At 44.3% G+C, this 15,244-nt stretch overlaps 1 protein-coding gene across 1 annotated transcript; it reads right to left on the bottom strand.

Moving 5' to 3' along the window:
- Positions 1 to 651: 651 nt before the first annotated feature.
- pyya (peptide YYa) lies at positions 652 to 6,436 on the bottom strand. Its single transcript, XM_061224014.1, has 4 exons — positions 6,340 to 6,436; positions 4,840 to 5,027; positions 2,192 to 2,272; positions 652 to 1,033 (listed from the first exon to the last, which is right to left on the bottom strand). Exons 2-4 carry the CDS (start codon positions 5,025 to 5,027, stop codon positions 1,009 to 1,011), a joined length of 294 nt encoding a protein of 97 aa, XP_061079998.1. The 5' UTR covers positions 6,340 to 6,436; the 3' UTR covers positions 652 to 1,008.
- Between the last annotated feature and the right edge of the window lie 8,808 nt (positions 6,437 to 15,244).

Here is a 15,244-nt window from a genome sequence, read left to right as displayed (position 1 = left end):
TAATGTGTATACAATAACGTGTGTACGTAACGTGTATACAATAACATGTGTACGTAACGTGTGTAGGTAACGTGTGTACGTAACGTGTGTAGGTAATGTGTACGTAATGTGTGTGGGTAATGTGTGTGGGTAGTGTGTACGTAATGTGTGTGGGTAATGTGTACGTAATGTGTGTGGGTAATGTGTGTGGGTAGTGTGTACGTAATGTGTGTGGGTAATGTGTACTTAATGTGTGTGGGTAATGTGTACGTAATGTGTGTGGGTTGTGTGTACGTAATGTGTGTGGGTAATGTGTACATAACGTGTGTGGGTAATGTGTATGTAATGTGTGTGGGTAATGTGTACGTAATGTGTGTGGGTAATGTGTACGTAATGTGTGTGGGTAATGTGTACGTAATGTGTGTAGGTAATGTGTGTATGTAATGTGTGTAGGTAACGTGTGTATGTAACGTGGAGGTAACGTGTGTAGGTAATGTGTATACAATAACGTGTGTACGTAACGTGTATACAATAACATGTGTACGTAACGTGTGTAGGTAACGTGTGTACGTAACGTGTGTAGGTAACGTGTGTACGTAACGTGTGTAGGTAACGTGTGTACGTAACGTGTGTAGGTAATGTCACTCCTCGTAGTTAACGACACAAGCCCTCTCCGTCTGAACCAGCCGCCAGGCTTTAATTGCACACAAGCATTTATACAGTACAAACAAAAAGAATATTCTCATTTTGACAGTGCTTTTTAAACATAAGATTTCATCTTTTTCAATTTAGTTTTCTATCATTATTCAGTAATAAATTATGTACAATTATCTTTGTGTGAGAGGAAGCAGAGCGATTGGAGAGAAGGCAGGAGAGAGGGATGGGCGAAGGAGGGGGGGGCGCATGCGTGGAGTGGCAGGCCTTGGTCCGGAGGTGGTCATTTTGGGGGGCCGTTGCCAGGGCGACCTGCGGACTCCCTCAGCACAGGGGTCAGTGTTGGGTCGGGGGGTCAGTGGGTCAGGGTGGGGATCACCACATGTAAGAGTCGTCATATCTGTGGAAAAGGAGAGACGCAGAAGACAGGTCCCTGAATGAAGCCTCCCATCTCTCACAGTGCTGTGGCAGAACAGACGCTGCGCTCAGAGAGTCTGAGGAGCTCCAGCCTCATCGCTGCGCTCAGAGAGTCTGAGGAGCTCCAGCCTCATCGCTGCGCTCAGAGAGTCTGAGGAGCTCCAGCCTCATCGCTGCGCTCAGAGAGTCTGAGGAGCTCCAGCCTCATCGCTGCGCTCAGAGAGTCTGAGGAGCTCCAGCCTCATCGCTGCGCTCAGAGAGTCTGAGGAGCTCCAGCCTCATCGCTGCGCTCAGAGAGTCTGAGGAGCTCCAGCCTCATCGCTGCGCTCAGAGAGTCTGAGGAGCTCCGGCCTCCAGGTCCTGCACACACCTGCACATTTCAGTACTCTGAAACACGCATCCTCCGCACCTCCACTACCACCTGGTCCTGTCAGGAAGCACGCGGGGAGGAGACAAGTGGAGGAGAGGAGGAGAGGAGGTGCATGTTTAAGAGTATTGGGACGCCCCCTCAGCGTCAGGACACACCCCACAGAGTGAGCCATCTCCCAGAATGCACTGCCCCTACTCTGCAGTACACGGGAATCGCACTCTCAGCTGTGTGTTGTGTGTGTGAAATTCATGAGCTACTCCCATTTTCTAATTAACACATGACAGCCCCGTTCCTCTGTTTGTCCTGACCCCGATCCCCCAGAGGACCCTGGGATTGCTGGAGGACTGTAATAACTCTGATGGATTGGACATGGTGGATATAACAGAAGCTCTGCCGGTGCATTATGGGAAGGCGTTTTAAATGGCAGTTTGATTGAAAACACAATGGCCGCATGGCATTGACTCTGAAAACCAACAACGTCATTTCTGATCCACCACCTGTCACCTGAACCTAATCCTACCTAAAACTATCTAATACCAGCATTATCTCTCCAGGTAGAAGCTTCTGTGTGTTTTATTATCAGAAAGGACAAGAGCAGACACGATAATAATCTCCCAGCTCTGTTCTCCTCTCCCGTGACAAGTGTGAAATAACATTTTATTTGTCTAGAGCTTTTCACAGAGACTGTCACAACAACGCTTTGCAGAGCAAAAGGAGGGCAAACAGCAGGTGTGTGAGGTAAAAGCATTCTCTCCTTTTTTGGTTTTTCACCTTGACCTCTGGTTGTGCTCTGAGTTGTCTCCAAACAGCAGCTCTGACATCACTCCTTCAGGGCTGGCCCTCTTGCCGTACCTGTGGGGGGGGGGGGGGGGGGGTCACACCTGAGCCTCAGAGATATTTCACCACTCACATCACACAGAGCCAGTCAGGTGACCTGTAGAGATAACCTGCGATTCGTCAAAGTCCACCGACTAAAAATGAGAACATTTTCAGATGAAGATGTAAGAGAATGGAACATTAGTTTGATGAATATTAATATTATCATCTGCTTCCTATAGGCCAGTACCACATACATGTACTACACACACGCACACACGTACACAGTAAATAAGGGTCTGTTTGAGTCTCCTGGATGCAGAGAGCTCATAGTCAGAGATGATGCTCGACACATTGAAGGCCAAGCTAAGTAGGTGTGAGCTCTTGAGCACAATGCCCCTAACCCCACGTTGCTTCCAGGGGGTATTGTCTCCTGCTTAGTCTAATCAACCAAGTCACTTTGGACAAAGCATCAGCTAAATAACTGTAATGTACGGGCTAAATTGGCTCAAATCTTTCTCTCCCTCTGCACCTCAGCTAAGGTGGGGAGAGCGTTCTGGCACAAAATGGCTGCCGTTCCTCACGCTCTCTTTTTGCCTTCATCCAAAACAAGCCCCCTCGCTGAATCTGCCATTACGATTGGTCAGTCACAGCTGGGACGTGAGTTCCCAGCAGAACAAAATGACGTAATTTTCTTATCAGCATTATTCTTCCCCAGAAAAGCGCTTCATTTTGTTCTGAGGGCAGAGGACGTCTATACATTCACTGAGCTCTTTATTAGGAACACCTCTACACCTACTCATTCATGCGATTATCTAATCAGCCAATTGGGTGGCAGCAGTGCAATGCATACAATCATGCAGATACAGGTCAGGAGCTTCAGTTAATGTTCATATCAACCGTCAGAATGGGCAAAAAAATACGATGTCAGTGACTTGGAATGATTGTTGGTGCCACTTCACACAACTGAAGCCCGTCTGGATGGATTCCGTCTCTCTGACGCAGGTTTATAAAAAGCGACGTTTCTCCCGGAACAACAAAGGCTCATTCAGCCTGATCCTATGACGCGGGGAATTCTGGGTAAAGTAAACTCGAGTTGTTTGATAGGATGTTGTGGACCGGCACCAGGACTGGCGAGTCATTTTCTTCTTCAGTACTCTCCGTCTGGTGACGGAAAACAGAGGTAATGAGTCGAGAAAAAAATATAACGGCCTGAACCGTGTGGAACGGGCTGGAGGGCCATCACCAGGAGGGAGCGAAGTCTATAAAGACGCGATGAGGCCAAATGTGCGTGGCAGCAGCCTGTTCCTCCGCGAGCTCCTGCCCTTAAAGCTGTTCAGCGAGTTCATTCAGCGCGGACGGCTGCTCGGTGTCTCCGGGGCAGGAAATCGATGCGCCCCGCCACACGCCTTTACCGCTAATTTACAAACGGGGGTAGGAACAAGCGCGTCTCGTTACAGGAAACCTCCCGTCGGACCTGAGCTGACGAAGTGGACCTGAGGGAGGATTCAGGAGGAGACAGATATCCAGCGCCAGCCGTTGCCTTCCCGAGGAATGGCCCGGGTCTCACGTGGACAGAAACGTTCGTATTGTGGAGAATTTTAATTTGGAGAAATGAAAAAAACAAAAACAAACAAACATAAGAACCAGTATTTCCCCCTGGTGTTTTTTTTTTACGTTGGGTGTGGTGCTGTTCCTAGCCACACAGATTCAGCACACCTTTGAGCCTCCTCCGACACTCCGTCCGTAAAAGTCATTTGCACATTTAACCCCTTAAGTCTCACCCCAGGTGTTCAAAGATAGTAACCATTTTATTTTGGGTATCCAAAAAGAAAAGGGGCGATACCTAGGGGTACGGCAAAGTAATTTGTACATTTAAAGTGCATAAAATCCTTTGTAGCTACATATAAATGTATTTGTGCATATAAAGTATGTAAAAGTATTTTTTATCTGCAGTGCTGAGATCTGTGATATGTGACTGGATTGAGTATAACGGGGAAACTAAATAAAACTACAAACTTTTTGACAAAATACCGCGTTAAAAGTGCCTTGTTTTGTGTTTGAAGTCCCTCCGCTCTTACGTGGAGATTTCTTTCAGCTTCATTCATCAATGATTAAATCCCGGAAAGATGCCAATATACTTCACTGCCGAACCACACGTAGTGTCCCTCCCTGATTAGACAGATCTCCTAATCCTGATCTTTTTCCCCGAGGTGTCTGCGGAATGACGGCTTTTCAATAACTGATCATCTTGTCATGCGACCATTGTCAATAATCAATGAACAAACGAATAAGATGCGTATGCATGATATCTTGCCATATTAGTAATTCGAGAAAGTATTTTCAAAGTGGCATAATTTGATATCAAACTAGGCCAACGTAATGTAAAATATAAATATTTGAAAATCGACTGCTTAAATATTAGACCCGATGACTCGCGCCGGTACGCGAACGGCTCGTTTTCAGCGTTATTAGCAAAATTGCCTTTCCGACAAATGTGACCTTTAAACTTTAATACATCACTCATTATTCAGATAATAAATAAATAAATAACGTGTGACGGGGGAGGTTCACGGGAGCAGTTGAAAGCATCCTTCTCTTACCTCTGCCTTGTGATGAGGTTGATGTAGTGTCTGAGCGCGGTGAAGTATTTCGCCTGCTCCTCGGGAGAAGCGTCCTCTCCTGGGTTCTCCGGTTTGGGCGGGTAGGCGTCGACGAAGGTGCCCAGACACACCAACAAGCACAGGACAAGGGCGACGAGGACGCTCCACGGTTTCAGCACGACTGCCATCTGCAGCGAGAGCAAGGGGAATAGCGCCGTTAATCGGCTCTTAGTCCATCGCCCATTGAGAATCAGCAACAAGTGGATGTGCGAAGACCGAAACGGCGGGAAGTGCCGTGAAAACGCAGCGGGACGCCTCTTGTTGTCCAACGTTTTGTTAAACTAGTCATCAATTTAGCAGACACGAAAATGCTCACCGTCCATCTGTTGCGCCAACAAACCGTTACTCATCGACGCAGCAACAGAATTTATGCAACTTTTTTTGTGATACATTTGTTCGTCTTTTAGGCACGTGATTGTGAGCTTCTACTGTATATTTTACTCTGTGTTTGTCATGTTCCTTTTACGTCGTCTGTAACACTGTATTGCAGCTATCTTGGCCAGGGCAGATCGTGTTTTAAAAAAACCAAAAAAAAACCATTCCGACTACGAGTAAATCAGCTCCACAAAATAGTTGAGTGGCATGTGCTATATTCAATCAATCTAATATCCTGCATGAGCTACGGAAACCTCATATGAAGTTCGGTGGCTTCTAGTAGGCTACGGTATAGGCTATTGATGCTTATCAGGTATACATAGAGTACATTGTGCAGGATATGCGGGATTTTTGATGATGTTTTGATGATGGAATGATACAGCATTCATTACGCAAATAAAAACGCAGGAGGAAGAATGCACCAAGATGCTGAAAACCTGGATCTGTTCACTGAAATTAAAGACCTTATTTCAGCTAAATGGCATAATTAGACGCTGATAGCACGCTTTCAAAGATTAAAGTAATTAAGTGAAAAGTAAAGTTCTATTCAAAATGGGAAAAAGACATGTGACTCAATCAGTGCCACAGTCGCGTTTCACAAAAACTCGATTCAAACTCAAAAGAGCCAGATGTGACGAGATGCATCTTGCAAATATAAGCAAAAAGAATCATCAAATAGGCCCTACTTGTAATTCAGAACTTTGTATCGCTGAATTGCAGCTTCGGTTTCCCTGGGCTGAACGGGGGCGGAGCTCTCCATGGTACTGATTTTTGTCAGACACAGCAGCCTTTCTCCGTTAACATGAGGTTGAGTTAAGAAGAAGCTCATTTATCGGTTATCTTCGACCAAGTCTGTCCCTGAGTACTAAGATTTTTCATTTTCATTTCATAAGATCTGGACAAACTTCACCTGTTGATTTTGGTAAATTGAGGCGCAAAAGTACAGAAAGTTCAAAAATGCAACACAACGCGCCATTAGTATGATGTTTGACTGCATTAACCTGGTTAAAGTAATAATTGTACTGAAAAAAAATACGCATTAAATAGAATTAATTGTTTACTTACTTTTGGAAGCAGGATTTGCGCTACAGGTGTTTTAAAGCAGGTCGCTGTCTGGATTCTATTATTTCGATGTCGCCGTTTTATTCGCGTCTGTCTTCCAACAGCTCGTCTCTGTCTTTTCTCTTAGGCGAGGGGTTTATATACCCGCTGTTATCTCCCGGACACCCAGAAGACATGAGAACGGGGGGAGGGGGGGGGTATGAGAGAACTCGTCATCTGATGAGTAATATGTAAGAGCTGCGACGCTCTCAGGGTGCTTTATATGCGTAATGCGTTCAAAAACCAAAAAGCGCAATTACCGCGAATACTTTTGGAAAAAAAAGGTCTCAAGTCATATCCATAAACTCCATGTTGCACAGGCCTTCTTTAAATAAACCCGTTCGTCATCATCAAGTGCTGTGTCTGAGTAACCTACTCTATCACTGCAAGTCTGACCACTTTGGTCTTCATTGCCGAAGGGGACAACACAGGCGCTATACGCCATTGAATTTAGGGACATTTCTGTGATGTTGCCAGCCGGATTGATTGCGTTCACTTCATTCAACTGCTTTGGCTTTAATACTTGATAATTTCGCTTTAAAAACTACTAGACAGGCGTTGTTGGTTTCTTCAGAGAAATTGCATTTTGAATGTTGATCATATAATTGACCTCTAATTGGAGGACCTGGCTGCGTCATATCATCATTATTTGCTGTCAGTTTGAAGGGCTTCTCGCAAAACGAATGAATCAGTTCGTTAAAAGAGAAACCGTGCCTTCAAATTCCACATTTACGGTGTGCAGCTACATTCACCCAGACACCTGTGGATATTTTATCCGTGCACATTTGATTCTGATTGCGTACGCATGCACAGTAGGCTGTATGCAACTACTCCTACACGATACATGTTCTGTCAAGTAGCAGTATACATTTAACATTATATTTTACATTACTTTTTTAGTTCTATTTTTCACTCCCGAAATCACACACTCGGGATCTCGTGCAGTGCACAGTGAATGTAAAAGTAAGAAAATCCACTTCCACACTCTCAGAGATTCCTGAACATTGGTTAATTGTCTTGTTAACGCACATAATTGTTTTTGTTTTCCACGCCAAATAAATCTGACGCACACACAGACTACCATTAGACTATACTTATTTTATTCATAGCTTGCAATTGTTCAAACTTTTGTTTTGAATGTTAGATGCTGATTATACAACACTTCATGTAGCTCACTGTCATTTATTAGGCTACGTCCCGGTTATTATTACTGCCACGCTATTTAAGAAAATCATACAGACATTTTGTGACTTTCGGCTCGTCTTCATTGAAAACAAAACAAGACGGATGGCCTGTAACAATCACTTCGCCGTATGTATATACCAGTGATATTACACCCTGTTCCCTTTGTGGTATACAATTTATAATGTGTATATTGCATTATGTCACTTATACCGCAACGTTGCAATTGCATGTTGTGAACTTTAAAATTCAAGATCGAGCAAATAAGGTTCAATTCATCCTTTATTTATGTATGAATCGTTGCTCGTTTCCCCATCTGCTCATACGAAATGGTCCGTATTATTTACTTGATTGTTTAAAGGAAGTTAAGTATTTCCTTACACAATATGTTACAGATGACACTGTCGAATTAGTAATCGCGTTAGTCAGTTGAGTTGTCATGCACAGCACCTCCTCCATCCCAACAAGAAAACAAAATATGAGCAATCCTCTTACCATGGCAACGCCATGTTTGCTATATATAAAGTGTTTAGATTGAAATTCCAGGACATTTAATTTCGGTTAATCATATGCAATTGAGTCAACTGTAATAGGCTATATAAGTCAATAATGTTATGCTAGAGTTAATAGCATAATACGACACATGGACACGTCTTAAAAAGTATTCACGTAAATCTATATATTTCTATTGCGCCAATTACCATCTAAAATATTTGCACAAGACCGCAGTTCTTCATAAAAACCGCTAGATGACATCATAAACCACATGCCGCGTTTGGCCAGCAACAGGTCACCTAATAATGGAACGCAAATAAACCATTACGTCGAATTCTTAAAGGCCATCAACTGGCAGATCTGGAAAAAAAATAGAATTGTTGATTATATCGCCTCTCTCCTATATAAACCTCACAAATAGATATTTCAACAAAGCAATTATCTCACTCATATATAAAACTGTGCCAAGACATGATTAACTGGCCACAAAATACTTAAATTTTTATTTTATTTTTTTACAAAAGGCAAAAAGCCATCTCAGTCTCCAGATTTGTACACAAGCAGAAATCTTTGGTTTGAATTAAAGAGGCCAGTCCGTCGGCGAAAGATCAGGAAAGATTCTGTTTGAACGAATAATCAATCATATGTTCTGCAATCTCCTAACATAGGCCGACTGGAAGACTATATGAATCCTTATGGCTTTTGGGAAAAACTGTTACTTGTTAAAAACGTAGATCTATCAGCGGCTAAACGGTATAGCAGTATACAATAATATAACGTCCCTTTTATGAGTGACGATTACCTGTCTTGTTCATTTTAAATAGTATAGGCTTACTTTTTCCACATCCTTATGGAGGATGGCAGTAAATTTTAAAGTCTGTGCGAATACAGCCATTGACCATAAGGGCGGCGGTTCAATGGTATCAATCATATAAATGGGGGGCACATTTCTTGTGGCCTGACTTCCTTAATGGCATAATAGAGAACACTCCTCACTGAGTCCGACATACAGAGAAATGAAATAAGGAATCTATTCCACTGACAGGAGGGGGAAATTCATTAATTGCCGATTCGTTGCTTTACGCGGACGGCTTATCCCGTGCCGACTGAAACAGTTTGACATTCCAGAGTAATTCCACGTCTTTCAGCGGTAGGTGACAGGTGATGACGGAGATGAGCGCCACTGAAAAACACAGTAAATGCGCCTTTTTTGGTCCTGGCGTTTCATCGAAATGCAGACGTCCGTTATTTGATTGATGTATACAGATAATATAATAATAAATTGTCTCTGGGTACTCGATTTTCCTTCGACTCACTGGGGCTCAGTCAGCAGAGTGTTTTGGATGTAGCTACACGTTTGTGACTATTTTACTTACCAGTAACACATATTCGGCTCGTATGACTACGCAGCATTGGGAGCCGAAGTGGTAACGTTGTTTTAATCGGAACATTATTATATTCCATGTGTTGGCAGCAGATGCAGCCCGTTACGCCCGTGACAGCGGAGTGTCCCTCCTCTGATCACCGAGCTCCCCCAACAGCGCGAGCCAGAGGACGTGAGAGAGGAATGGATCACATAGCATAAAAACACAGAAAGAGGGAGCGACGTATGTAGGGAAGATGAAATGGGGTTGTTGTAAATGAGAAAAGTGTATATATATATATATATATGTCTGGGCTGGAATGGACTGCCGTTCTAATTGCTTCCATTTGTAATCAGAGGAAACAAATTGGAGGGATCGACTTTTGCCCTCGGCGTGTGGAAGGGCGATTATTGGGTCAAATTTAATTACTAATGCGGTTTCAGAGGACTTAAGTGTGAATGTATAGAGAGCTGGGCAATTTCTTTTGCGTTCAGGATTATGACCACGATACACGGAGAAAGTGTATCCCGGAAGATAATTCCACCTGATCAGAAGACGCAAAATTCTGTGATCTCAAACGAGAGCAGAAGTAACTTCAATGGTTTCTCACCAGGTGGTGAGGAAGCGCCACTGAGGGAAGTTTGAAGTACATCTTTACAGTGAAGCATAAAGAAGCACAACGATGTGCGTTTCCTTCACTTTGTGTGTGTTTGTGTGTGTGTGTGTGTGTGTGTGTGTGAGTGTGTGTGTGTGTGGTGAGTGTTTGTGTGTGTGTGTGTGTGGTGAGTGTTTGTGTGTGTGTGTGTGTGTGTGTGGTGAGTGTTTGTGTGTGTGTGTGTGTGTGGTGAGTGTGTATCAGTGGAGGCTCCTCCATAGAGGTGGAGGAGGCCTGGCCTCCCCAATAATTTGAGAGAAGAGAGAGATTTAAAAAAAACAATAAATATATTTATTTTATTTATTTATTTTAACAAAAAACATATTTTTTATTTTTTATATTCATATTATTTTAGTTTTGTTCATAAATCTAAAATTTCCCATGGCTAAAACCCAATATTGCAATTGTAAAGCAACAGGCCAGATTTCCCTATCAGTTTGTATTAAGGGAGGCCAGGCCAGGCCAGGCCTCCCCTAGGAAATGAGATTCTCATAGAAGTCAATGTAATGCATTTTTTTTCATGCCAATATGTGATTGGCCAGATCGCTGAAAATGGGTGGGCAACGGAGGCCTGGCCTCACCATGCATTGTGTCCAGGGCTGAAAGATTGACATTTTGTTCGTCCAATCACATGCTACTGGTTCATTTGGAATCAACCATCCTTTCCTTTCCTATTCAACACAGAAGCCATTTTGAGAATTCGCCAGTCACTTCAGTCAAACAAACACTCGCCATAGTGGCTACGAGTGTCCTATCAACTTGTGCTTTTCAGGGAATTTAGCGAACACCCCTGGCTATCATCCCTGGAGTTTATAGCTCATTTGGCCAAACACTTTTGCTTAAAACTACCTCGGAAGTCGGCGAGATTCTAGCGCAATTTGAGCTCTTGGGCTGGAGATATGCAGATTCCAGATACTAGGGAGTGAGAATGACATTCAATAGGTCATGTTAGACACCATTTGGGATTTATTGAACAGTTTTATTTTTAATGTAGTCCATTTCGTTTTATTACAACTCAATTTAATAATCTTCCATATCAAATTACCGAATTGTTGCTCTGTGAGGAAATTCACTCTAAATACGAATAGAGTGCTGCCCTCTAGTGGATAACGTTAACGTTAGATAAAGCCAACTGGAACCATATTTTTACATATTTTATATTAAATATATTGAATAAAACTACATATGATAAAGAAAGTGTTATCTTATCTTTTTTATATGCTAAACTTGATTCAATTGGTGATTACCTGTTGAAGCTGTAGAAGAATGAAAAATGTAAGCTAAACAAAATTGTTTTTAACTACATAATTAAAATTCCTGCCTTTTACACGTGTTCACTTGGCATTTATATTACATCCAAATGTCATTTCTCAGCTTAATTATCAGGCAGGCTCATAGACTTACACCAATGTCATTTCTTCAGGAAGGCACAAGGCTAAGCTCTGCACAATGAATTTCATCAGCCAGAACTTTCTGACTGTAGCTTACACTCCAAATAGTATGCCTTTGGCCAGCACAAAGACAGATAAGAGAACAGGGAACATTCCATCGCGAGTGAAGTGAGCAAGCGGAAAAAAATGGCCTCCTCAATTCTGGAAGTCACCAGCCTCCACTGGTGTGTATGTATATCTGTGTGTGTGTTGTGTGTGTGTATGTGGTGTGAGTGTGTGTGTGGTGAGTGTGTGTCCGTGTGTGTCTGAGTGTGTGTCTGTGTGTGTGTGTACACGTGCTTGTGCGCAAATGTTACTAGGACGGCCATTTTGACCGATCTCCATTATTTTGTACACACTGCCTGTCTGAAATGACCCGAAGACATGTTAGGTGGAGGAGTTGCCCGAGCTTTGGTGTTCTCATTTGCATTGTTGAATTACTAATGCAGTAATAAAGTTAATGTCTGACTGAGTGATTACTGTCCCTGGGGGAAATGCTCCCTGAGAGACATACATCAGGGCATTCCGTTCCACCATCTTGGCTCATCATTCAGCCTGCTGCCTAGACACTCCCAGCCTCATCATCACCCTTCCGCCAAATGGCTGCCCCTTGGTTCGTACATGGACGGGGGACCTCCTTGGAAAACGTCCAGTTGCTGCTGGAAGTGGTGTTGGAGCCAGGCGATTCTGTCTAGTCCAATAAGCCTGAGTGCAGTGATGGGGACACTGTGCTGTAGGAGACGCCGTCTTTCGTATGAGACGTTAAACCGAGGTCCTGACTCACTGTGGTCATTAAAGATCCCACGACGCTCTTCACAAAGAGCAGGGGGGTTCCCCGGTGTCCTGGCTAAATTCCCGACCCTGGCTCCTTCAACCTGCTGACAAATGCTGACAAACTCCACCGACTCCAAAGGCAATGAAAAGCCCAGAATGAAGACTTGAGACTGAACGCGCTCTTGTACCTTCACTAGGGAAGTGACTGAACACAGCTGACTAATCAGCGACGGCTGAGAAGCCAACTATCATGAATACAATGAAATAAAAGGGTTTCTGTTCTGCTAGTACGAGAATGTACAGAAACAATGAGCACAAGGCCTCATCAGCCTAACTTTCTGAGTCCACTACGGCAGCCTAAACGCCCTGGAGAAAAAACGTTTACCAGACACAATCAGGTAAACGGGTATAATAAAATATGAAAATAAATATAAAAGTATCATATAAAAGTGTTTATATTGCGCTCTGCTGAGTTTACAACATCCACAGTTTCATGGCAACACTTTATAATGACCACAATTAAACTCATATTTCAGCATCATAATGTAAAATATGCAGATGAGGGTTCTGTTTGGTTTTAATACATTTAGACAGAACTTCAGTATCTTCTTACCCATTCGGGTAATTGCGTTAAATAATTTGCGGCGGTTTAATAAAATAATCAGAAACGGAGCTGGATGCCACAGTTCCTCTTCCAGAACATTCCACCGAGAACGATTTAACCCTTGAGAAACCCGCCATCTTCCTGCATGCTAAAATACTAATGTTTCACCATTAAGAGCAAGATGATGTTTCATTGAGTTGGACAGTGTGACTAGTAGTATGGGAATTCCTAGAGACCTGCAGGAATATTTATGAACTGTTCCAGCACAGCAGGAGTCGGACGACACTACGAGCAGTCAGACCACAGTGGGAGAAGGTAAGTACGCAGGTAAAGCAGTCAGACCATGTAAGGTAAGTACGCAGGTAAAGCAGTCAGACCACAGCAGGAGAGGGTAAGTACGCAGGTAAAGAAGTCAGACCATGTAAGGGAAGTACGCAGGTAAAGCAGTCAGACCATGTAAGGTAAGTACGCAGGTAAAGCAGTCAGGCCACAGCAGGAGAGGGTAAGTACGCAGGTAAAGAAGTCAGACCATGTAAGGTAAGTACGCAGGTAAAGCAGTCAGACCACAGTGGGAGAAGGTAAGTACGCAGGTAAAGCAGTCAGACCATGTAAGGTAAGTACGCAGGTAAAGCAGTCAGGCCACAGCGGGAGAGGGTAAGTACGCAGGTAAAGCAGTCAGACCATGTAAGGGAAGTACGCAGGTAAAGCAGTCAGACCACAGTGGGAGAGGGTAAGTACGCAGGTAAAGAAGTCAGACCATGTAAGGGAAGTACGCAGGTAAAGCAGTCAGACCACAGCGGGAGAGGGTAAGTACGCAGGTAAAGCAGTCAGACCATGTAAGGTAAGTACGCAGGTAAAGCAGACACAGCGGGAGAGGGTAAGTACGCAGGTAAAGCAGTCAGACCATGTAAGGTAAGTACGCAGGTAAAGCAGACACAGCGGGAGAGAGTAAGTACGCAGGTAAAGCAGACACAGCGGGAGAGGGTAAGTACGCAGGTAAAGCAGTCAGACCATGTAAGGTAAGTACGCAGGTAAAGCAGACACAGCGGGAGAGGGTAAGTATGCAGGTAAAGCAGTCAGACCATGTAAGGTAAGTACGCAGGTAAAGCAGTCAGGCCACAGTGGGAGAGGGTAAGTACGCAGGTAAAGCAGTCAGACCATGTAAGGTAAGTACGCAGGTAAAGCAGTCAGACCATGTAAGGTAAGTACGCAGGTAAAGCAGTCAGTACGTAGGCGTACAGCTTCATTTCAAGTCTCCGAGCTGGTGAAGTGAATGCAGAGGGGCAGGTTCGGGAGAGTGGTAGCCGCACAGGAACACACAGGCGAGGAGAGTGGTCTTCACGCTCGTAAACTGCAGATCATATCGCTCAGTGCACAGAGAGGAGCTCCGTGTTCATCTGGGTCAGAGATCTGACGGATGGCTGTATGCTCCAGTGCCTAAAAAGCCTTCGGGCCATCCGTCCCAGCATGCACTGCTTCCTTCTATATTTGATTCCTTCACCTAGCGCCCACACAAACACCCCTCTCTGTCCGTCGCTTAGCGTTGTCACCTCTCAGAACGACGCGGCCGATCGTAAATTTAGTGTGAAGTGTCATCTTTGAGCTGGGGCCAGCAAAGCCCAGTAAGACCCCCGTTACTCATCTTTACGATGACCGGGGGCCCGCCTGGCAGGCCGTAAACAAGCACCAACCTTTATTTTCACCACAGAGAAAATCTGAAAATAAATTGTCCAGAACAGGCCGAGGGTGTAAGGTCAGAGGTCAAAGCCAGCGGTGCGTGCCGGAGTATTCTGTCTGACCGCATAAAGGCACATCACACCCTGCCCATGGCCTGGGAAAGCACACAGACAACAGTCACTGGAGTTTAGGGTAGGAGTTGATTCAGTTTCTGGAGTTTAAGGTAGGAGTTGATTCAGTCTCTGGAGTTCAGGGTAGGAGTTGATTCTGTCTCTGGAGTTTAGGGTAGAGGAGTTGATTCTGTCTCTGGAGTTCTAGGGTAGGAGTTGATTCAGTCTCTGGAGTTCAGGGTAGGAGTTGATTCAGTCTCTGGAGTTCAGGGTAGGAGTTGATTCAGTCTCTGGAGTTTAGGGTAGGAGTTGATTCTGTCTCTGGAGTACATATGTTACATATGTTAGAGAGTATCTTGTGCATGTTTGTATCTTGAGCTGTAGAATCCAAAGAACTGAAGGCTGGCGTCTGAATATCACACAGCTGAGAATACCCCCCCCCCCCCACCGCCCCCTGAGAGAGAAACCTGCCCCCACCCACCCCCCGCAGTTAAAGACATCACTCTCCTCCCCTGCTCTTTATCAGAGGGGTAATAGAACCTGCCGTTCTGCACCCTTCCTCCAAACGGAGCCTGGTT

Source organism: Conger conger, chromosome 16 (assembly GCF_963514075.1).
Source record: "Conger conger chromosome 16, fConCon1.1, whole genome shotgun sequence".
Taxonomy (NCBI): Eukaryota; Metazoa; Chordata; class Actinopteri; order Anguilliformes; family Congridae; genus Conger; species Conger conger.
This window is presented reverse-complemented; position numbering and strand designations above follow the sequence as displayed.